The sequence below is a fragment of the Bombyx mandarina genome, chromosome 24, assembly GCF_030267445.1.
Source record: "Bombyx mandarina strain Sakado chromosome 24, ASM3026744v2".
Taxonomy (NCBI): domain Eukaryota; kingdom Metazoa; phylum Arthropoda; class Insecta; order Lepidoptera; family Bombycidae; genus Bombyx; species Bombyx mandarina.
The window spans coordinates 3,020,734-3,047,009 of NC_143230.1; the positions used below are offsets into that span (position 1 = coordinate 3,020,734).

Sequence of the window (26,276 nt, forward strand, 5' to 3'; positions counted from 1 at the left end):
AACATCACCGGTTGTTACGACTATCGGTTTTTACGACTGAATATGAGCAGTCCCTTCGATGTCGTTATAACAGATTTTGACTGTATTGGTTATTTGATCACAAGTATTTGAATAAGGTTAACCTATTTTCCATTCAAACATAACAAAGAGGAAATAAACTAACAAAAGTTTTCTTTGGCATTATAACGGCTTCACATGAACGGCATTGTCGGGTCTATAATTGATTCCGATTGCGCCGACCGTCAAAAGCTCCGCCGAGCTTAATTAAGCTCGATACGGCTTCCTTTCCGTGCTTCAAGGACGCACTTGAAACTTTTGTTTTGTGTGTTTTTAAATGATTTAATTAATGTTATTGACAAGAGTATTTGTTGTAACGGCTAAAAGGTTAAGAGGCCCAGTGCATTTGTATCGAGCGATGCGGCTGTGCCGGTATTCGAATCCCGCAGACAGGTACCAATTTTAATGACAATCAGAACGAATAGAAAATAAAACTTGGCAGATATAAGGACTGCTGATAGACATGAAAATTTATAACATCTAACGCGCACAGCACACAATCAGTTATGTCGTCGTGGCCTAAAGGATAAGACGTCCGGTGCATTCGTGTGTAGCGATGCACCGGTGTTCGAATCCCGCAGGCGGGTACCAATTTTTCTAATGAAATACGTACTTAACAAAGGTTCTATAAATATATAAGTTCTAAAGTCTCAAGTATAGTTACAACGGCTGCCGCACCCTTGAAACCGAAACGCATTACTGCTTCTCGGCAGAAATAGGCGGGGCGGTGGTACCTACCCGTGCGGACTCACAAGAGGTCCTACCACCAGTAATTACGCAAATTATAATTTTGCGAGTTTGATTTTTACTACACGATGTTATTCCTTCACCGTGGAAGTCAATCGTGAACATTTGTCGAGTACGTGTATTTCATTAGAAAAATTGGTACCCGCCTGTGGGATTCGAACACCGGTGCATCGCTTCAACACGAATGCACCGGACGTCTTATCCTTTAGGCCACGACGTCTTAAAAGTTTTGCCTTGATCCGGTAAAAACCCGCTATTTCTAAAATATCAAAATTTAACCACAAGCGAGGATTTTTTTGTATAACGTTAAATCCAATCTACATGACAAATCGGTTTATATTTTGTTCGTTTTTGTTTGTAATGATTTTTATTACGCCAATCGACCCGGCCATACATCAACGGCGCTTTACGGGCATCGCTCGTTTTATGGCCACAAACCGAAATAGAGGTAACCGTGCGTAGAAAAGTTTATTATTTATTGCACGAGATGGGGGTGAATGAGATCATGGCCCACCCAGTGCTGAGTGATTACTGGATTCACTAGTCAACGTCTCATAATCTGGGACCCATAATTAGATATGAGGTCGGCGATATTATTCTTCAAATCAGAACGCCTGATAGCTTCGCGGAGGGATCAGGTAATATCACCAGTTGAATAATAGTGTATTTCTATATTTCGACTTTAGTTGTACCAGGTCGGTAATACACATTGTAGTTAATTCTAAATTACTGTTTCATAAATAATATCTTATATCTAAAAAAAAATCTAAGAAAGGATTTGAAATTATTCATAGTTTAGAAATAGAGATAGCAAGCAATATGCATATTAATAATGGTTTTATTAAACTAGCCAAAAATAGATCTGACGATAGATTTTTGTTCTACTAAGTAAAATGGATTAGGGAAAGACGGCTCGTGAGATCACTGACCTAATTGGAGATTTACATAAAAACACATCTCAAAAAGAACATTCTTACATTGTCAAAGAGACAACAGTAAACTTAACCAGTAAAACCATAAATGCATCGATGCAAACCGCTTTGTTGCTACATGTGCCAAGTGTGGCCATATCTATATGTATATATCTATACATATAAATAAAATTGGTGTGTCTGTTTGTAATATTGACCTCTTTTTACTTTTTTTTTTGCTTAGATGGGTGGACGAGCTCACAGCCCACTTGGTGTTAAGTGGTTACTGGAGCCCATAGACATCCACAACGTAAATGCGCTATGACATGTCCTTCTTCAAACGAGGCTTGTGGAGAGTATTAAACGGTAGGCAGCGGCTTGGCTCTGCCCCTGGCATTGCTGAAGTCCATGGGCGACGGTAACCGCTCATCATCAAGTGGGTCATATCCTCGTTTGTCTACAAGGGCAATAAAAAAAAAGTTACAACGGCTGCCCCACCCTTCAAACCGAAACGCATTACTGCTTCACGGCAGAAATAGGCAGAGTGGTGGTACCCACCCGCGCGGACTCACAAGAGGTCCTACCACCAGTAAATACATACTACATGCATATGAATATATATACGGTACATACACCAAAATAAAATTTTTTACAATTTTTGTCTGTCTGTCTGTTTGTTCCGGCTAATCTCTGGAACGGCTGGACGGATTTTGACGGGACTTTCACTGATAGGTAGCTGATGATGTAAGGAGTAACTTAGGCTACTTTGTTTAGACTAGCTTCACCCCGCGGCGTCACCCGCAGTTATTGTCGTACCGTGGGAAACATGGCGGGACTCGCCTATCAATAATAAAATTTAATGTTTTAGAAGCGAAGCGAGGGCGGGTCGCTAGTTAAAAAATATATGCATTGACATTTGTTAGAGAAGACGTACACTGACTTCACGTCCCAAGATGGGCATCGATGTTTATAACGTGATATCGATTTTATTTTGTTAACCGTCTCTCAATCAAGGATCAGTTTACCGTCTCGTCCATACAAAACAGATTCATCGAGGAATTCCACTAAATTTTGGAACATCGATTTCCTTCCCCGAAATCTAGTTTATAAAATGTTGTAATTTAAATAAATAAGGGTGAGAGCCAGAGTGACTCGTAAATTCACGTCAAATTTTAATGGGCCCGTTTCTAATAAAACCATTACTAAGCGTTCTCGATTTAAAAATTACGTTAATATAAATATTGACGCGTGCGTTCGGATAATTATGAGAACTAGTACCTCCCCTCCCCTTGGCAGTCGAAATTCGACTATAATTAATTGAAATTATAACTTTGTACATTATTATGGTTTTATTGTTAAAAATAGTTTATACTTCTGTAATCACAAACTTCGCCAACGACACTTTAGACAATAAAGACAAACAATATTTAATCTATTTTCAATTTGACCACAGACTATAAGCCATAAGAAAAGTTTGACAATAAACAACTAGTATGCATGCGCGTGTGTGTCAAATGCATGGTAGTGTGTGTAATGTTTTTTTATGGAGTTATTGTATCTTTTATGCATATTTTGAAAAAAATATGAGCATTCTGCACTCCTTCTCTATATTCTCTATAAGCGTGAGAAATTTCATATTCCTCCGTCCGCGAAATTTTCGTAAAAAGGGGTACAAAGTTTTTGCTTCACGTATTATTATATAGATTCTGTAAACATAGGCTTAAAATTTATGAATACATTTATGTGGTCATAGAAAGGTGGTCGAACGCTAAACGCTCTGGCATTAAGTGGTCAGTTGACCTACTATTTTTCTTTCTAGTCGTACACTCTTGACAGAGTGGTCGTGGTCAAGCATCAGTCGGATCCTGCGATACCGATGCTCCCATGACGCCATGTGGCACGATGTTTCGCAGAGTGAGAGCAATCATTTATGTTGGAGTGTATCACAGATTTTATGAGGTCGGTGCATCGGGTTGGAGATCGTCCGCGAGATCTTTTGCCCTCGACTTTCCCTCGTACCACCAACTGCTCAATAGAGTCTTCATTACGAGCGATGTGCCCGAAGAACTTGATGCGTGCGAGTGCTTGGTGCGAGTTTTCTAACTTCTCGATCGTGTAAAGGTTAACTCAAATTAGTATGGAGTCGGAACAGCTTCCCTTCGTTTGCCGCTAGGGGCGCTGTTCCAAATTCATAAAAAAATCAGTTAACTTTTACACGATCGAGAAGTTAAAAAACACGCAGTAAACACATAGTTGATTCATGCCGTCATGCATCGCCTACGTGACACTGAAGTTTCAATTGTATTGTTATAATGTCATAATGGCTTATATACCATTAAATGTAGGTAGGTTAGTGATCCGTGTGGGCTGATAATAAATCCCACGATCGGTAAGTAGGCAACTTTGTAGTTTCATTTTTAGATTTGATTAAAGTGAAAAAGACGATTTTAATTCAGCTATTTTTAATTTTTTATCGTAGTGCAACTTCTGATACTTCATTGACATTGTTATTGACTTAACTTAGATATTTCTCGTTTATAACAGACAATTAAGAATATAAATATCTGAGAAATAAATCAGCTGTACTATATTGCGTGTTAGATTGGAAATTAAAAATGCATAATTTTATTCTCAACTTTAAATCGAGTTAGTTGCCTTCGAGAACCGTTAGTAGAACAAATATAACGTTCGGTTTTATGTTATAATTTCACCATAAACTAACGCGGACAGGACTATCAAGGTAAAGGGGACGCTAGCTGATCCATAGGGTGTGTGATGAAGTGAAAAACGGTAAGGTAACTTTATTAATAACTATTCTATAAAATGATGAAATTGTTTGTACCTATTCATTAATTTAACTTTATGTTGGGCCAATTATCTGTCTTTTTTTCTTTTTTTTGCTTAGGAATTGAAATGCTTTAGGAAGGTTAGCGATTTTATTTTGCCTTTACCCGATGGAAAGTCATGTTAGGTTAGCTATAGCTATCGCTGGAAGAATCAAAACCAAAATGTTTTGATCTCTTAATTTTTTAAATTTAAATCGTAGTTACCTCACTGTTTCTCCGTGTACGACGTCATAGTTCGTTACGCTTACCATTTTATAGGTAATTTTGTAGATGAAACTCTGATAAAGTAAGATATTTGATTTTATGGTGGCCGAAACCATTGTTTGAGGACTATGGGGGTAATGTAATTATTTTTATTGAGTTATGATTTATTATTAATGGGCATTTTCGGCTTGAGGCGTTTCCTGTGTTTATGTTTGGGTGTGTCTTCGATATTTTTATTGAAACGGGATTGAAATTAATTCAAGTGTACTACTTACTTCCTTTAGCGTTATTTTTATCCGCACTAATCCGAGTCCGCGCGGGTAGGTACCACCACCCTGCCTATTTCTGCCGTGAAGCAGTAATGCGTTTCGGTTCGAAGGGTGGGGCAGCCGTTGTAACTATACTTGAGACCTTAGAAGTTATATCTCAGGGTGGGTGACGCATTTACGTTGTATATGTCTATGGGCTCCAGTAACCACTTAACACCAGGTGGGCGGTGAGCTCGTCCACACATCTAAGCAATAAATGTCAATAAAACAGTCGATAACATAGATGAAAAAACATGAAGTTCTAAAATTAATTTCTATGCAGAATTGTGAACGAATTCACTATAAAAATAAATAATAGTTTAAAAAAACTAACAAAATACGCCTTTATAGAAATCCAACTAAAAATAGAAAATAAATTTTAACAAATTTGAATTAAAAATAGTGTAAGATAAAATGATTCTATTGTAAAAAAGCGTGGGGTGCATGGTATAAGTAGTTATAAATATTTTACGAACAGATATGAGTAGAAGGGTTATCTTGATAATATCCTGAAAAGCACCCCACGCTTTTTTACAATAAAATCATTTTTTCTTACATTATTTATAATTCAAATTTATTAAAATTTATTTTCTATTTTTTAGTTGAATTTAAATTTTTTCAATATTTTTTCCGTTCTTTTTTTAAATATTGAATTGTCATGGTCCTTAATAAGTATACCAAATTTCGAGTTAATCCGATGGTTTGAAGGGGGTCAAAATCATGTTCAAAGATTCCGTTACATACTAACATACATACGTCTGAAGCTAATAAAAGCGTATTAATATATCTTAAATGTCGTTTCTTTATTTCTAAAAATATTAGCTTAGTAATATTAGTAATATAGTTTCATCTTCCACGTATATCTTTTTAATTTATTGTAAGTAGAAATTATAGAACATGTTTTTTTTTTTTTATTGCTTAGATTGGTGGACGAGCTCACAGCCCACCTGGTGTTAAGCGGCTACTGGAGCCCATAGACATCCACAACGTAAATGCGCCACCTACCTTGAGATACAAGTTCTAAGGTCTCAAGTATAGTTACAACGGCTGCCCCACCCTTCAAACCGAAACGCATTACTGCTTCACGGCAGAAATAGGCAGGGTGGTGGTACCCACCCGCGCGGACTCACAAGACGTCCTACCACCAGTAAAAGTGTGTGCTATTTTAGAAGTTTAAAAAAAATGCTTATACAGTAAGTAGCACTAAAAGTTATGGTAATAAAATCACTGTAATGTCCTCAGTCATGTATCGAAGACGTGCGCAAATGTTCAAGTTGAGCAGAAGACTTGAAATTAATGAAAATTACATTGAAATACCCCGTTATAGAGACAGACACAGCTCAAGCTAATAAAAGTGTGCTGAAATACATCTTTCTCTAATATTTTTTTGCTTAGATTACGGTAGGCAACGGCTTGGCTCTGCCCCTGGTATTTCTGAATCCATGGGCGACGGTAACCACTCACCATCAGGTGGGCCGTATGCTCGTATGCCTACAGTGGCAATAAAAAAAAATAGATGGACTTCACGGCTTCTTGAAATTATAATTTGCGTAATTACTGGTGGTTGGACGTATTGTGAGTCCGCACGGGTAGGTACCACCATCCTGCCTATTTCAGCCGTGAAGCAGTAATGCGTTTCGGTTCGAAGGGCGGGACAGCCGTTGTACTGTTAAAAGTGAGACCTTAGAACTCGTGTCTCAAGGTGGGTGCCGGCATTTACGTTATAAATGTCTTTTTTTTCCTACCTATGCTGATAGCCTTGAGAGGCTATTTCAGCTTCACCCTAATATGTAGGTGAGCTCACGGGGCTCAAACCGGAAAAGCGACCCACTGAGAAGATCCGGCGAGAAACTCAGTGGGCGAAGATGTTTATGGACTCCGGTAACTACTTAACAACTGGGCCGTGAGCTCGTCCGCCCATCTAAGCAATAAACAAAAACAAACCTGGTTGAGACAATGCCGTATACGCTAAACATATACTTACCAAAAGTTGCTCTTTGTTTTCAATCGTTTGAATTAATTACCTGAAACAATTAATGCTCTCGATTAGCCAATGCTATTAGTACTTTGATTGTCGTGTTAGTTTTTAGCTTAGTGTTCCTACAGCAGGGCGGTATTTAAGTACGTATTCAGGACTTGGTGCCTTCATGATTTAGGTAGGCATGATTTAGGTTAACGGTAGGCAGCGGCTTGGCTCTGTTCCTGGCATTGCTGAAGTCCATGGGCGACGGTAATCACTTACCATCAGGTGGGCCGTACGCACGTCTACCTGCAAAGGCAATAAAAAAAAGCTATTTGTTATTTGCAGACGTAAGTTCGGACTTAAGTGGCGGTACTAAGGTTCCTGATCCTTCACTAATTCTTTTCGCCCGCGGCGTATAGACGAAATTCAACTTTGCAAAGACAAGATAAAGTTTTATTTGCATTTTATTATTTATTTCGCTTGTCAGCGGTCAGCAATAATTTTACTAACGCTGTTATTGTAACCGGCAAAAGACACATTCAAACATCTTACTCTATAATATCATGATAAAACAAATATTTTAGGTGTTTACTTATGAAATTGCCATTTACTTTACAGAAAGTTAATGTCATTTCTTTTTATCAATATTTTTGGAACGAAGTTCCTTATGGGACGATGCGGAGGGATACCCTAACCGGGAAAAAACGTCCGTAACGTAAGATTTTTATTAGTAATGCACACAGTGTACGACTTAACTTTGTAATAACGTACAAAAAATAAAAAAAATGTACAGCCATACTATCGATACAACTCTGTCGGTGGAGTGGTGTCGGTTCTTCAAGAAGTCAACAAACAAATCAAACTAATTTTAGTACTTCTTGAGTATTGAATTATTCCCTGCCAAGAAGTTATCCTAAGTTTAAAAAAACATTTTTTAAATATAAAACTCATTTTAACGGTAGGCAACGGCTTGGCTCTGCCCCTGGCATTGCTGAAATCCATGGGCGACAGTAACCACTCACCATCAGGTGGGCCGTATGCTCGTCTGTAAACAAGGTCAATAAAAAAAAACGAAATTATTTTTAGCTATACATAAATTACGTTTCAAATGACCAGTATTTTATAACGGCAACTTCATAGATAAATACTTATAATTTATCTTTTTAAGCCCTATTAAGGACCTCCGCACCGTATTACTCTAAAGATATGACGCTGAAAATAATTCAAAAACCCATTAAATTAAAATTCATAATTAGTTTTAAAACTGTTTGTAGTTTACGATATGCAGAACCCTTACTTCACGCCCTAAAGTTTGAGGGGTGGCGATGAATAACATATTATATAGGGGATGTGGTTTTAAAAGTAGCTTTAAACAGGCAAGGGTCTTCTGATATAATAATATCCTGTGCTATTTGATTTTTAATTATGTATTTTGTTGATCTGTGGTATGAGTGAATTTTTTAAGACACAAAAAAAATTGTTAAAATTTAGTCTTTGTTATTTTTATTTTTTTAGTGTTTAGATGAGAGGTCACAGCCCACCTGGTGCTAAGTGGTTACTGGAGCCCATAGACATTTACAACGCAAACGCGCCACCCACCTTGAGATATAAGTTCTAAGGTCTCAGTATAGTTACAACGGCTGCTCCACCCTTCAAGCCGAAACGCATTACTGCTTCACGGCAAAAATAGACGGGGTGGTGGTACCTACCCGTGCGGACTCACATGAGGTCCTACCACCAGTAATAATAATAATAATTTACATAGGAAGACAACAATTTCTTTAATCGATTTTTTACTTTTATTCCTTCCTTTTAAACCTATTTCAAAAAAGGGAGTTTTTAATTCCGTTGTATTTTTATGTGCGTTAGGTACCTCAGATTTTTTTGTTATTTTACGTATGTGTACCTTAGTACTAAAACATTAACAATGCTTTTTCAATGTTTTCAAGATTTTTGCGAAATTTTTGATGCTGTGACGCTTATATAAATACATAAATACACTATAAACAAAACTTTGTGACTTGCAAATAAATAAATAAAAAACATTATTATTATGAAAATATAGAAAAAAACTAATTAAATAAACATTTGTAAGAAACAATTGTAAGAAAAATTTTAACAAGAACAAATTAACATTTGTAAGGAACATTTTTATCTTTCTGGTATTCGAAAATCTAAATTTTTGTTTTAATGTTTTTTATAATAAGAAATATGCAAATCGTAGAAGCAGAAAGAGATAAAGCGAAAGAGACACTAAAAGAAGAAACAAAAAGAATCCCTACCAACAGCATACTGGTATGGAAATACTACTGGAGATATAACCCAAGGAGGCATGACGTCAGATGCCTTGTCTCTCTCTCTCTCTCTCTCTCTCTCCCTCTCTCTCTCTCTCTCTCTCCCTCTCTCTCTCTCTCTTTCTCAAGCAAGTCGTACTATCAGGGTGTGGAATAAGCACCTCACCACGAAGTTCTGACAGAATTTCAAGGTTTCAAATAAGGCTAAAGAAAGATGCTTTATTCTACACAGTTATAGCTCTGGCATTCGTTTCCATAGAAATATTAATTTGACATTACATACACTATCCATGCCTATATTATGTTTACCATGAATACAAAGTGATCCACTTTAAGTGCAAAATGTTAACCCATAAAATACATACTACACAATAACATTTAATATAAATTATTTTAAAATTTTATCTCGAAAACAGACCCTAATAAATTAGGGGCGGATGTAAATTTAATTGTTGCAAACTTTAAAACGGAATTGCGTTATGAGAGCCGGCCACACCGTTTCGTAATTTTACGATATTTCAACACTACTCGCGTTAATGTTGCCAGTTCGAAGTTTAATAAGGGAGCTTTATGGGCTGTATTATTCTGAGGGCACGTGTACTATACGTTTTATGAGTGTGAATAAGAAAGTACATTAAGGTTAGTTGTACTATATAAAATGAAACTTCTATTCGTTACTGGTGGTAGGACCTCTTGTGAGTCCGCACGGGTAGGCACCATCACCCTGCCTATTTCTGCCGTGAAGCAGTAACGCGTTTCGGTTTGAAGGGTGGGGCAGCCGTTGGAACTATACTGAGACCTTAGAACTCATATCTCAAGGTGGGAGGCGGCATTTATGTTGTAGATGTCTATGGGTTCCGGTAACCACTTAACACCAGGTGGGCTATGAGCTCGTCCACCCATCTATTCAATAAAAAATACATTTACCGAAGTATCTTTCGCAACAATATATAATCACGTTAATAATTTGTTTGATAATGCTCCGAACAAAAAATATTCAACATTTTTGTATTAGATATTGGTTACGCCTGAATTCCTAACCTTTGGCCTTTGGCTGACATTATCTAGGAGTCTTCATTAGGCGCGTTCTGGGTCTCCCTTTTTCTGACGTAACAAAGCTCCAATCTAGACTCTAAGCAAAAACTCAGCTAAAAATGCTAAAGGTTAAAGGTTTTTTTTTTTCTAAGCCTTGTCCTCATTATCGTTTGTTTTAAAAATTGTTGGTCTAAAATTTATTGTCGAATTTTTTCAAAGCTTTCTTTTAATTAACAAACTAAGCTTTTATTATTTAGTATTTCTTTTTTGTATTATAAATAAAATTGAAACTACATTTTTAGTTTAACATGGACGTCAGTACAGCCAAGGGCGGAATCAAGCCTTTGAAATATTTTCTTTTCGATCCTCGTTTGCAAAAAAATAAATAAGTCATAGTGCCGAGACATGGAGAATATTATAGAGACTGGTGAGTATACGCGTGCTTACCTCTTAGTAATCGTCGGTAGCATCGTGGGGCTATCCACATTAGGCTTACCTTTAAGTAAGTTTACGGTGCTCAGCCTGAGATAATTAGCTAACATCTGCCCTAACAAAATTCCGTTTCGTTGATGGCGGTAAGTTAAATTAATAAAAGTCTGTCAATTATGGGCACATCTATGTTTTATCGATGTTTTGATGAGCTCACGGGCCATTTGTATTTAAGTCAATAGAGATCGGAATTGCCGCAATCAATTTTGAGAGTTTTTTTCCCCTACCTATTCGTTGGATATTCCAACTTAAAGCAGACTGGTAGGTGAGCTCGCGGGCTCAACCTAAAAGAATTGCTAGCCCAAGCAAGAGCAGTGCTTCGCTGAATCTACTACCGGATCGGAATCGCGACCCACTGAGAACATCCAGCGTGAAACTCAGTGGGTTGTGTCTGTGGGCTAAGTTGCACGTCGAACTCTTCATTCGAACTATATTTGACAATGATTATAACCCTGACATGACCCGGGCAACACCGGGTATATCTGTTATAATAATTATAAAAGTTCATTACATGGTTTTACAAATCGACTGGCAATTTATGGACAGACGAGTGAAATAAGCATTTTAGCACGAAAATACAACCGTGTTTAATTCGTTTTGTATCTTATACCTTTAAACGAGCAATTATTGTATATATATATATATATATAATTTGAATCTCGGAAACTGCTCCAACGATTTTCATAAAATTTAGTATACAGGGGATTTCGGGGGCGATAAATCGATCTAGCTACGATTTATTTTCAGAAAATGTTGTTTTATTCGTGTTTTCAATAATCAACTCGTCCCGACATCTATTGGCGAATAATAATACTATTTTTCTTAATTGAGGGCAACTAACCGCTTTAAAGACACAACAAGATGGCGGACCAGGTCTAGTGTTAAGTAAACAGTCCATTAAACAACTGCCGATCTTGCTGTACACCGTAAGCGCTAACCTCCACTAATAAGCCGACACAATTCGAAGGTAAACAAAACGAAACCATTCATCCACGTCTCGTAAACAATATTATCGGGAAGGATATTAAATTGAATCATTAAATGCGCTATAAATGCCACTACGGACAATATTATCGGAGTCCCGTCAGAAACAATAAGTTAATGTTGAATTCAATTTAATACGAACAAAGACGAAGGGCTCGGTCAGGTCGCGAGCGATTAAGCCGCGCCTATTTTGATAGCGAAATAAAGGTACACGCACAGTGAAAGCTCTTTACTTATATACATATACTAGCCATACTCGCCCGCTTCGCTGGGCATTTAAAATTAACATTATTATTTACAGTCATTATTATCAGGGAGTCCAACACTCATATAAATATTAGCCTATCCATTAAGTACGTGTATTTTCTACACGGATACAAAGTTTCAAGTCAATCGGATTTATCGTTCAGTAGTTATAACGGAACATCCGTAAAAACCACTGTAGATTTATATATTAGTATAGATATGTATATACTATGTCGCCTTTTGTTCGCACCATTGAAGTTGTGCGTTTCTGTATGCCGCCTACGTAATAAAAATTATTGTCTGTTGACATGTTTGTTTCATAAGCCATTTGCCCGATTGTGATGAAACTTGATACAGTTATTACAGGTTTTTCAGAGAAGGTTTGTGTTGTGGCACCATTACGATAGATGGCGTTCGAGTACTTTCAAGAAATCAATGTGTTTCTTACAATTAGCGTATAAAGTAAATAAATACAGCAGTCTTTGCGTTGGCCGTCTAATTGTCAGGCGTTTCCGAAAATCCAATTGAGAGCTTAATTGAAAATTATTTGTTTGTAGCGATCGATCTAAAAAATATTATTTAAGTTGTTCATATAACGCTCCACGCTTGCAACGTGTCACCTTCCTATCTTACTTATCTTCAAATAACGAGTAAATATCACTTTTAACGTTCAATAAAATGATGGCGTTCACAAAAGGTAAGTTTCTATATCAATTTTATGTTTTCAACGTGTCGTAAACATTGTTGTCGGTATTTATAGTACCGGCTTTTGTATTGGCTGTTACTGTTTCGTAATGGTATTGTAACCATCTAGAATTGTCGCCGGATCTTCTCAGGGGGTCGCGATTCCGTTCCGGTGGTGAATTCAGCTAAGCACTACTCTTACTAGGGGTAGTTTTAGCAAATTCTTTAAGGTTGTGCCCGTGAGCTCACCTACCCGCCCGCGTGTAAATGAAATAGCCTCTTAGGTAAACAGCAAATAGGCAGGAAAAAAATGGTATTGTGTAAGTCTGTCTGTACGTTTCAGTCATTGCCAATATTTCGGATACATAGTGTATATCGCATTTCTATTGTTGAACGACTATTTACATATTTTAATTTGAATGATTCATCTTATTTTGCTCTGTGGTTGTCTCAACGAAATCCCATTGAGCGATATTACACTTATTATACCCTGAGTATTAAAAAAACTACACTAGTAAATAAAAAATCTCATGTGGTTTTATTAAATCGATTTTTCAAGTACACTATAGATTCGGCACCGTGCCCTCCCGCGGTAAAAGTCCGACACGTACGTACCATTAAACAAATAACTTTAAAATTTATTTAAATGAACTATTCCGTATTTAAATAACAATCGAGTATTTTAATTAACTTTGTTTACGTTCAATCGATTTTCTTTATAAATTAATAGATTTTATTGGTTGGATTTTTATCGGGCTTTATCGATTACGAAGTACTAGGGATGTAGACTGGTGCAGAGATCTTCCATGCAAAATAAGAGTCATGATGAAGGAAATATTATCAGTAACAACTTTTGAAGTTATACTTCTTTAGGCGCGTTATGAAAAATTTATGAAAGTGAAATTTTACGATGCGCGCGCACCGTGACACAAAATTAACAGAATGAAGTTGCCCACTAAATCGCTCATTACAATACGACCGACGTAACTTGGCGAGTCTGAATATAGCCGCAGGTGAACTTTCCGAACCGTACCGTAAACAGGGGTGAATAGATACATGTTCTATCTTTCAAGCTACTTTTGATAATGTTCTGGAGTTGATAGACAACTTTCCATATATAAATTTGATGAGTCTTGGGTAAACTAACTGTTATTTATTTAGTTCTATTCGTTTAAGTTGCTGGATTTTTTAAAAACCTTAAATATATATGGGATTTCTATTTAACTCTCATTAGGGGTCAATAGAAACACCTGAGGGGTGATTGAACAATTTTAATAGGGCTGCGTCATTTTATCTGTTTCCTCTGGTTTTAAGTAAGTACCTAAATATATAGTTTTATAATAATTTAAATAAATTAAACTCGTTAATAGAAAGAAAAAATATTTATTTTTTTAAATGTAACCAATTACTTATACATTTTTATTTTGTACTTAATCTTAGTCTTTTTGAGAAACATAAAAACCGTAAATTATACCTTATATTAATTAATTATTGGTAATCAACAACTCAATTAGGAAGTCTATAGAGTATTGCCACATTGTTACATAAACATGAAATAATTTATTTCACATGACAAAATGTTACAACTGTCTTCTTGGTATTTATCACTTTGTTGAATAATTATGTTACCCTAATTTAATTTGTAAAAACGAAAAAGGCCTAATGAACCCTGACACATTTGTTTTAAACAATTAACAACTTACTAAGTAAATAAGGTAAGCAAATATTTAATATTTTGTCATGTGGTCATACTATAATGACATGATAACCAAATCAAATTAAAGAAACAACGACGACGACACTGTTGCATGAGATCTATCCCCGGATAAGTGACGTCATCGCTGTATGAGCAAAGTTACAAACTTTACAATATCAAAATTATAAAATCAAGCAATTATTGAATATTGTCATCAATCAAATCTCTTAAAATATCAGCCTCATTTTTGTAATAGCTTCTTCTGCGTAATTTACTTTTAACTTGTTTTATGTTTTTGGAGTTCTGGCTGTTATCTTTTTTAACGCTAACTATGGAATTTAAAGATATTTTTTTACACTTATTTAGAGTTACCGGACGACTATCACTATCAACATTTTCTTCAGAAATAATAGTGATTTTTTTATCTTTGGAATTATTGTTTTCTGCTGCTGCTTCTGGTGCATAGCTGTTATAATTTACACATACCCCATCTTTTAGGGGGTCTATTAATTCGTGAAATATGTTTTCTGTTACTATGTCTGGAACATAATCTTCGCCTGCTACATTTTTATCAAAGTAGGTGTTAACAAACAGTTCATCATCTTTTTGTTGCGAACCATTGCCCCAATAATCTTCAAAATTATTTTCTTGATGAAATGATTCTTTGTAACTATTGCAGTTATTGTCAATTACTTCTCCATAGTTCTTTTTGTGATTTAAATCATTGCAAGTATTATTAGTATTTTCTGAGCAACTGGCAATAATACATTCATCAACACATACCATTGGTAATACACTTACATCATTTTTTTTTGTTTCGTTATATTTTGATGTCCCCGTATTCGTTTCCATCTCTTTCTTCATCAAATCCGTTTTTAACTTGTCTATTAGAGTTTTTACTTCTTTTTTCTTACTATTTATCTTGGATTTGGGTGCCCGCACCACTTTCTTCTTAGATTTTTTTATTACATTTTCAGTGTTAGCTATATTAAGTTCTTCATTTTCAGTTTTATTATCTTCAGAATTTAGATCGACCGCTTTTCCTGGAATTACTTTGATCTTTTTCTTCTTGTTGCCTTGTTTACGTGTCTTTGGTCGCTTACTAGTAGTTTCGTTTTCAGACTCAGTTTCAAAGTTTTCCTCATCTATGTTTCCCAAGCTCTTGCCAGAATCTACATTAATTTTACTTTTATGTGCTGGTTCTTTGATATTTATGGTGCCATACCGCATTTCTTTTAATATATCTAAAACGGACTTGTCAACTGCATATCTCGATTTTTCAGGGTCTTCAGTGTTTTCTTTGGGAAGCCTTGAAAGAACTTCGTTGCGGTCAATAGGAATAATCCCTGCTTTTCGAAAACCTGCTTTAAGGTTCGAATCGACGTTTTCTGACAATTCGTTTATAAGTAGTTTTAATAACCTTGGGAAGCAACCTTTCGGTACTGTAGCTTGGGATCTGCCATCTGTTTTTTTCCATCGTAATAAAATGTTTCTCCATGCCATTTTCATCGGTCTAAAGAAGGCGATATCCAGAGGTTGTGTCAAATGTGTCGAATTGGCTGGTAAAAAAACAAATGAAATATGATTCTCTTCACAAATTCTAATTACCTCTATAGACAAATGGGATGATAAATTATCCCCAATCAGTATTTTTCTTCCTGGTTTATCTTTAAAGAATGGTATTATAATGCATTTAATATAATCTTCGAACGTGTTACCATCAATCCATCCAGATGCAGTTCTATGATACCGCGTTCCTTTGGGCCCACCTGTGGTCCATGAGTCATAAACATTACTAGCTTTATAAATTACATAAGGAGGTAAAAGCACTCCTGCTGCTGTACCAGCCATCATAATTGATATGGATGATTTTGATTGATTAAGTACCCTTTCAGGGTACTTGGTTCCCCTTTTAACAATAACCTTTTTTCGCCCAGGATCATCACTGAGATTTGTTTCATCGTAATTGACGATATTGTTTGGGTCGATTTCTTTTAATGTCTCTTCCAACTCTCCAAAATATTCTTCGATAGTATCGGGCGATACTCGAGCCCTTGATTTTTTAATATTTTGACATAATCTCAAAGAAATGGAATCTTTGTGCCTTTTTAAAAATCTTGTGGCATAATCTGGCCCTGGCATATTATCTTTGAAACGTTTATGAGTGATACCCATATTATCCAAATACAATTTCACCATTATTCTTAAATCATATGTGTCTAATGGATAGCCCCAATCACTACAAACATTTAAATACTGTACAATGTGATGTTCTGTGTCATCGTCTAAAGCAGTTTGCCCACCTTGCTTTTTCATTGTTTTTCTATTATGCCGATATAAAACTGATTTATTAATGTTATACTGTTTTGCAATGACAGATATTGAACAACTTGGAGTGGTATTGTATACTTCCAAAGCTTGCTTAATTGTAGCATCATCGTATTTGCGATACTGCTTACCACGTGGATTCGGTTTATAATTTCGAGGCATATTTGTACCTGAGAATAAAAATAAAGAACTTTATTACATAAAAAGTCAATTAAACGGCGGTACCGAACTCCATGGATTTCAAAATAATTTAATTTTTCAGAAATCTAAATATCGACTACATACAGGATAATTTTACTTAGAATACATTGCGACAACCCTATCCTAAGTATGACTTCTCACCCCTCTCTTGTAATTAATCACCTCTCAACTGTATCTATTGACCATATTCGCGTATCTATTGACCCTTGAGGTGCGTCTATTCAACCCATTAGTGTATCTAATCACCTCCAAAAAATTTGAAAGATTGTTTCAATGAAATAACATCAAATATAGTGTATATATATATGTTCTTACCTTGATTTATGCAGCAAAACACACCAATAATAACACAGGCAGTATTTTATGACAAAATTAAACCAATAACACAAAACTACGATGATTTATAGCAAAAGTAAACACGCAAACACTTCACCGGTCGTGTTGAAGTAAACTTTGACGTTAAGTTTTTTAATTTTTTCGCGATGTTGCCACATTTTAAATGCTGCCAGGGGAAAATCAATAAAACTACCAAATTGTTAAACTATCGGGTTTTTGTGGTGTGACGCTTAAGTTTGCCATACGAAATGTTTAAAAATAGACCAAGCGTTTGTTTCTATTACCCCCGCCATTTCTATTGACCCCTTTTTACGGTACCGAGAATTACCGAATTTATACGATGTCAAGAAAAGGGATGTCCAATATGCGTGTTTGAGGATGTTGTTTAATCGATTTTTTTTCAAGTTGATTAAAATTTAATTAAATAAAAAAGAAATAAATTTAATAAAAATAAAATATAACTTCGTACGCGCGTACATAAGTACACGCACCCTTTTTTTACCATGCACAGTACCAAATTTTTAACCATCAGGAATTTTACTAATGGGAAATATTAATAAATAGATGTAGGCATCCTCTGACACGCAAGATAAAGAGACAATGTCCACAACCAATTGAGAACCATCTCATTTTTTGAATCGGTTAAAATTCAAATATAACATTACGCTTTCAAAGTCTCGATTTGGTATTACCATAGGAACCGTTTATCAACTCGTTTAGACAATTCACAACTTTTTTTAATTTTTTTTTATTCCACATAAATGAAAGTATATACTTGTTGAACGTCAAAAAGAACTACCGCCAATTCACAAAAACTAGCCTCCGTCCTGAGGAGAACTGACAAGAAACTGAACTGAAAAGAAGGCTTGTGGAGAGTATTAAGCGGTAGGCAACGGCTTGGCTCTGCCCCTGGCATTGCTGAAGTCTATGGGCGACGGTAACCACTCACCATCAGGTGGGCCGTGTGCTCGTCTGCCTACAAGGACTATAAAATAAAATAAAAAGAATCTCAGCGGGCATGTCATTTTTTTTTATTTTTTTTTTAATATTAGTTTATTTTTTGATATTACTTTTTACACACCAGAAGTGATTGTCTTCGCGAAGACTTACATCGTTGTAGCACGCACTCGAAGCATTAAAACGAATTTAGAGCATGCATTCTTCATTAGTAACGACTTTTATCACACACGCCTTTCTTTAAAAAAATGTAAACAAGCTGATATAGTTAGAAACTAATAAAAACGAAGATCAAGCCTACGCATTCACGCTCAAGTTTCTAGAGAAAGAAACGCACGTAAAAATACTACAGTGAAATAAATCGTATTACGTAATCGCATGATTACGTCCCACCTAAAAACGTGACGCAATTTCTATATATATATATATATATATTTTTTAGTTAATTCTATTATCACAACTAGTTGTTACCCGTAGCTTCGTGCTGTAACAATACAAACAACATTACAAAAAATTATGTATATAGGCTAACTATATACACAAATATATAGCCATTTTTTTTTTTTTTTGCTTCGATGGGTGGTCGATCTCACAGCCCACCTGGTGTTAAGTGGTTAGCGGAGCCCATAGACATCTATAACGTAAATACGCCACCCACCTTGAGATATAAGTTCTAAGGTCTCAAGTATAGTTACAACGGCTGCCCAAACCGAAACGCATTACTGCTTCACGGCAGAAATAGGCGGGGTGGTGGTACCTACCCGCACGGACTCACAATAGGTCCTACCACCAGTAAATAACACCAATTTTTTTAAGCTCTGAACAGAGGCATCCTTCGTCACACAAAGACTCCTTTTGTAGTCAGCAGCTTGACTGAAGCTAACTTTGGACTGAATATTCGCATATCGACGGCAATAAAAGAAGGTAGCTTTAAAATTTTCGAATGCGTAATCTAAATAAAGCAAATGCCGGCTGATTTTGATCACTGTACATCGCTTGCTATCATGACTGTTATTTTTTTGTTTAGTATGTGAACGAAGCCGATCTATTGTTATCGGAGCCTGGAGACACTGCAATGTCACTGCCACCGACTTTGAGAGATTATTTCGAAGTCTCATAGTATGTATTATATACGGGCTTCCCTTCGAGCTGATAGGCATCGCTTCGTGGCCGATGTAGATTGGTACTTATTCTGTCAACAGGGCTGTCAAACGCTTTTCCTCTTCGATAATCCTGTTACTTACTTCTTCTTTCTTGTTGTCCACCTTATCCCACTAGGTGAGGTCGGCACAGCTAATTTTTCTATTCCACTCTCTTCTATCAGCCGTCATCTCGACTCTCTACCCTCTGTCTCTCATATCGTCATTCACACACTCCATCCACGGATCGGTCGATCTCTTCCCCCTCTACCTTGCACTACCATTTCCATGCATCTCCTAGTCACATCCATTTTCTATCTACGCATCACATGTCCATACCACGCTAACCGGCCGCTCTTACTTATATACCACGCCACTTAAAACCGTTTCCTATTAACTCATTAGGGAGCATTGAATTTTTTATCGATTTCGGTCCAGCCAAGAGGAAATGAAATGTAAATACTTTCACATTTATACTTCGGTGTTTGATTCCAAATCGTTTTTTTTTTTCTTAAATGAATAAAACATTGTTCTCTTCAAGTGTCTGAGTGAGGCAGGTGGGAAATTTTAGGGGACCTTACTAAAATTGTTTTTTTTTTGTGTGTTTTTGTTTGCTTGCACTAATGGTTAACGGTTTACGTCATAAGTGTTTAAAAGTATTTCGCATTATGGTAACGCAATTGGATACGAAATGATAAATTCTAAACGACTCCTTCAGTTTTGAAGTGTGCCCAAATTTTCATCAGACATATTGAAGTTAGTTAAAAGTAACCCACTGAGTTTCTCGCGGGATTTTTTCATTGGGTCGCGATTCCGATCCTGCGGTAGATTCTGCGTAGCACTGCTCTTGCTAGGGTCAGTGCTGGCGAACTTTCTCGGGTTGAGTCACGTGAGCTCACTTACCCTCCATAGCGTAGCCGAAATAGCCCTTTAGGCACCAGCGAATAGGTAGGAAAAAAAGAGGAAAATTAGGGCGAAGATTCGTATAATAAACAGAAGTGCTAATGATTGATGAAAACGATGAGTTTACTTATTTATTAAAAAAAATATATGAATATAGTTCGATTACAAACCAAAGTCTTAAAAAACGTAAACTTTTGAAACAAAAGGTAAAATAATGACGCCAAATATTGACTTATCATCAACTCTCGTGTACATGTGTGCAGAAATCCGTTTTATGTTGAAATTGCTTTCCGTAAGTACTTAATTTTCAACGGAAGTTTCAGAAGACGAAGACACTGCGAGTGCTTTACACGTTCGCTATTTACAACACACGATTTGTCGTGACGATTTTTTTTTATTACACCTATATCTATTGCTACGGTATTTTAATCGCAGGATAGTGTAAATGTTACTCGCGACGGAATTCGTTAATGCATTCGTGATTGAGATCGCGTTTCTTAATTTCGGTTGAAGCCTCAACGATAAATTCCATTATTATCTATGTACGTTGAACTCGATTATAATTTTGGTATTAAACTCAAATTTAATTAAATATATATCAAAATCATTTATTTCGGATACCTATGGGTTGCCATATGTGTACATAGAATCCTTGAAATATTATTAAAAGTACCATTTAAATATAATAAATTGAACTGACTCTGTGCAGTAGTTAGCAGCCCTCACTGTGGCGATCCTCGGTCGTGGGTTCGATTCCCACATCCAGCAAACATTCGTGTGATGAACAGGTTTGTTTGCCCTTTCTCTACGTATGTATGCAATTAAACTTATACAAGTAAAACGTATAAAACATTTACTGGTGGTAGGACCTCTTGTGAGTCCGCTCGGGTAGGTACCACCACTCTGCCTATTTCTGCGGTGAAGCAGTAATGCGTTTCGGTTTGAAGGGTGGAGCAGCCGTTGTAACTATACTGAGACCTATACTCAAGGTGGATGGCGCATTTACGTTGTAGATGTCTATACGCTCCAGTAACCATTTAACACCAGGTCGGCTGTGAGTTCGTCCATCTAAGCAAAAAAAAAAGCTGTCTAATGCTGCACTATCGGGCAGATCAGATTCTTCCTCAATAATCATAATTATTTTTACGATATGCTCATGAATTAAAATTACTGGCGACCCAATAGTAATATGAAACATTATTATACGCCGCGAAAGTAAATTTCACAGTAGGACGATGACAACGAATAGTTTTTTATTGTATACACGTCACTATTACTGCGTATCAACACGTGAACCCTGATCTATTCATCACAATTCTCGCATCAGCAGTGAAATTGACGCTGCCGATCCACATTAAGATTGTTAAGACCTTCGTTTTTTTTATTCATCATACTTTTTACATTGTACTCGGTATAATAAAATCGTAGGGTATAAATACCATAAAATCACGGACGCGAGGTTCTAGCGTTTTATTATTGAATTTAGGCGCTCCCTCTCGCTGCGTACATTACAACGTAGGCATAATTTACTTGTACAAATTACCTGCCAAGTTAATTTCGTTATGAAACTTAAAGCTTTTATGACAAAGGTTTTCCAAAGAAGTATTTTTCTCTATTTTTTTATTCATTACTTTGCTTTATTCGTGGGATTTTCTTAGTAGGCTACGGCTCCCTCGGTATTAAGTAGTTACCGGAGCCTTTAGATATTTCGATTTAAATGTCACCATCCACTTTGAGATATGGAGTTCAAATCTCAATTGTATATTATAACAGATCTTTCATCCTTAAAACTGGAACGCAATACTGCTCCACAGCAGTAATTGGCAAGGTGTTGGCACCAACTCGCGCGGACTCTGGTGATCACCAAATGTCAGGTGTGCTATGAGTTCTTTTATCTCTTAGCCCATCTTTCAACTAATTATAACTTCATAAATAAAGTTTATATATTTGTCGGCGCAGCGTCACTATTTAGTTAACCAAATAAAAAATACAAAAATACTTAATTTTTAAAAACGAGTCAAAATAAAACAATGATTGGAGTCTCCTTTTAAGCGTGCAAGCCAAGTACTAGGATGAACCTGAACCAAAAATAGTTAGAGTTCGCTGTTTACTCAGTCTTACCTATGTTATCAATTGTTTAAGATGGTGTTCATGAGAATTCATGACTAAGCTACCCCCACTTTCTACTCTAAATACGAATGACTATTATCTTACAAAACATTCTGGCTCGAGCAGCCGAAAGGAGCGGAGCTCTCTGTTGTTGTCGTTTTTACACTTGAAATGTAATAAATGGAATTCATTGGAAAAGTGAGTTTTAATTACTGTCACTATGAAAAGCAATGACAATGATGAAGAGAATGGTGTCAGCAACGCTGATGTTATCATTTTAAAAACATCATGGAACCAGCCTATCCGTCATATTATATTTTTATATATTTAATAATCTCTTTTTGTATAAGTCAGTGTGCTTGTACATACTTTCTCGGAAACAGATAGATCGATTTTAATGGAAAATTTCAAGAAATCTTCATATTGGAGTGGGGGTGATGCTGAGAAGCGTTGGTATCAAAGATACATCAAAGATCGTTAATTAAATATCAAGATATTCTCAAAAGAAGTCGTTTCCCGGAAAGCAAGCTAGCGATATAAGTTCGCGGTGTCAACCTGGCACAGTTCCAAGAGTAGGCTCTTAGCTGCATAAGGGTCGGTGGGTCAGATGGCGAACGTTAATTAGGACGCAAAGAATTTTCCTTTGATCGAGGAAAATTATAATGAATTTCTTTAAAGGCTTTTTAACGGTGAATAAGTTGTTTTGGTTCGTGGTTAATACTTACTCATTCCAAGAGGGATTTATAGTTTCTCAAATTAGGCGAGTCACCTCTTACATTAATCTCCAGAAAATCTAATAGTTCTTCAATGTATTGGTTTAAAATTTCGCGGCTGTATATTATCTATATATACAAAAATGAATTGCTGTTAGTTAGTCTCGCTAAAACTCGAAAACGGCTGGACCGATTTGCCTAATTTTGGTCTTGAATTATTTGTCGAAGTCCAAAAAAGGTTTAAAACGTAGATAAATATGAAAATGCTCGGAATTAAATAAAAATAACAATTTTGTTTTTCCTTTGATGTCACCCCCCGTCGGACGGATTCCTTTTGTTTGTTTTAAGTTTATTTTATACAAAAAATTAGATCTTTTACTTATCGATTGAGGCACTACGAAGTTTGCCGGGTTAGCTAGTACATAATAAATATTGTTGTTTAAAAGGTCATGCATGAGGTGCCATGATCACGAGGAGACTAGTAGTCTGAAGCGAGAGACCCGTTTCAAAAATGAACTGATACCTCAGAACCCATAAGACATATTACTTTAAAAATCATATTTCTAATTCTTTTTCTGTATATATTTGGTAAGGGTAATCGGAAATAACCGAGAAGGGTAATGTTATTCGGTAGACCGACGGTCCGAATGTTATTGTTCAGAACTTGTATATATGCAAGTTTATCTTGAAAATGTCGTTAGCGACATTCGGGCTCAGGTCTTATTAGTTGTATGATGTAGGTACCACGACTCTGCCTATTTGTGACGTGAAGCAGTAATGCGTTTTGATTTGTAGGGTATGATAGCCGTTGTACTAGTTTTTTTATAGCTTGGATAGGTGGACGAGCTCACAGCTCACCTGGTGTTAAGTGGTTACTGGAGCCCATAGACATCTACAAAGTAAATGCGCCACCCACCTTGAGATATTAAGTTCTAAGGTCTCAGTATAGTTACAACGGCTGCCCCACCCTTCAAACCGAAACGCATTACTGCTTCACGGCAGAAATAGGCAGGGTGGTGGTACCTATCCGTGCGGACTCACAAGAGGTCCTACCACCAGTTAAACTGGAAGCTTAGAACTCATATCTCATGGTGGGTGGTGGCATTTACGTTGTAGATGACTATAAACACCGGTAACCACTTAACAGCAGGTGGGCTGTGAGCTTGTCCGCTATGAGCTCTAGTAGCCACTTAAACTTAAACGGAATGTGAGCTTGTTCGTCCCTCCAACGCGCACTTTTTATCCGTGAAGCGACTATCACGAATCTGACCTATATACTGTGGGAGTATTGTGCCCGGTACTGGGAGCATTATGCTACATAATGGTTATTCATCTCAAAGATGTGCTTTTGTTATGTAAATGCCAGATATCTGATTATATGAGGCAGGAATCATGTAATCATTAGGGCAACCCACTGCGAGTGATTTTTATTTTTACGTAAGACGATGGTACAGTTGCCCTCTTAAGGATTTGGATACAGTTTGATATTAGCACGTACGTATGTACATATTTTATTATTAGGAATAAATCACACACGGTCGTCTAATTTCAAACTATGAGAACAATATTTACACACAATTATTTGAAAAATATCTCACTCATAATTCATTGTATTGTTTAGTATTGCTTGACCTTCGTGAGCCTCAGTAACAGCTGAGCATCAGACCACGAGCTCTTAAGTCTTTTATTGTCACTAAAATGTCTATATATTTATATACTATATATATATATATATATATATATATATAATGTTCACGATTGACTTCCACGGTGAAGGAATAACATCGTGTAATAAAAATGAAACCCGCAAAATTATAATTTGCGTAATTACTGGTGGTAGGACCTCTTGTGAGTCCGCGCGGGTAGGTACCACCGCCCCGCCTATTTCTGCCGTGAAGCAGTAATGCGTTTCGGTTTGAAGGGTGGGGCAGCCGTTGTGACTATACTGAGACCTTAGAATTATATCTCCACATTCCGATAGAGGCACCCGTCACGTGCGGACGTGCTCATCGACCACTCGATTGCCCGGCCTTTGTTCGCCCGGCTTTTGTTAGCCCGGCCATTGTTCGCGCGGCCTGTGTTCGTGGTACATCTGCCGACCAAGTGTTTTTCCTGGAAGTTTTTATTTGTTTTGTTTCCTTTTGATATTTCTGTGTTCGTGGTACATCTGCCGACAAACTGTCTTCCTGGAAGTGTTTAATTGTTTTGTTTCTTTTTGTTATTTCGGTTTTGTTGTGTTTTTTCTTTGTCCTGTAGTAATCGTGCCGCATCGCCACCTGTGTTCAATAGAACCGCTCAGGTCCGAGAAGTTGGGGCCTCGCCTCAAGGCGAGTGTTTTCTAAGACCCAGGGTAGCCCCACCTGGGCACGTAGCCATCATGGACGCTGTATTTGCGGAATTTCTCCGGCTTCGCTACCCAAAGCTCACTTCCGAGTTTCAGGCCTTCAAGGCCGATCACACCGCGAGCCCTCTCGTGGACTCCGCCGAGCTGGCTGCTCCTGCGTCGCCTGTACCTGCGTGCAAAGCTTCTGCATCGAGCACCGCAGCCTCCGTCGTGCCTGCCGTTCCCGCGTCGCCTATACTGGCGAGTAAAACTGCTGCGTCGTCCGCCGTGGTCACCGTTCCAGCAGCGCGATCATCCGCGGCCTCCGTCGCGCCCTCCAAAACACCTACTCGTAGGTCACCTGCGCCCGCCTCCTCGTCCTCCGACTCTGACTCGGAGATGGAGGTCGACCTCGCCCCCGCCTCATCGACGGATGGATTCATTCTGGTGCAAAAGGGTAAGAAGCGTGCCGCGGAGTCTCGAGCTCCCGCGGCCGCTAAAATTAGCAAAGCCGCGAACGCGTCGCGCCCCCGCCCTCAGACTCCCGTTGCGCCTCCAGCCCGTGCCACTCCGTCGCCGCGTCCGGTGGCACAAAATAAAACCCAGACCCCTCCCCCGGTAATCCTTCAAGAGAAGGCAGCTTGGGAACGAGTTTCCCTGGCCCTTAAGGCCAAAAATATCAATTTCACGAATGCCCGTAACCTCGCGAACGGCATTCAAATTAAGGTTCGAACACCTGACGACCATAGGGCCCTCTCTTCTTACCTCCGTAAGGAGCGTATAAGTTTCCACACGTATACGCT

At 37.3% G+C, this 26,276-nt stretch overlaps 2 protein-coding genes across 3 annotated transcripts in view; both read right to left on the minus strand.

The window, feature by feature from the left end:
• Positions 1-26,276, minus strand: part of LOC114248501 (nephrin) — a 424,177-nt gene that overhangs the window by 116,396 nt on the left and 281,505 nt on the right. The window lies entirely within an intron of this gene.
• LOC149499933 (uncharacterized) lies at positions 13,803-17,640 on the minus strand. Its single transcript, XM_089738161.1, has 2 exons — positions 17,309-17,640; positions 13,803-16,962 (listed from the first exon to the last, which is right to left on the minus strand). The coding sequence occupies exon 2, from the start codon at positions 16,952-16,954 to the stop codon at positions 14,663-14,665; it is 2,292 nt and encodes a 763-aa protein (XP_089594287.1). The 5' UTR covers positions 16,955-16,962; positions 17,309-17,640; the 3' UTR covers positions 13,803-14,662.

Coding starts and splice junctions, on each gene's coding strand:
- LOC149499933 (XM_089738161.1), bottom strand. CDS start 16,954: ATGCCTCGAAATTATAAACCGAATCCACGTGGTAAGCAGTATCGCAAA.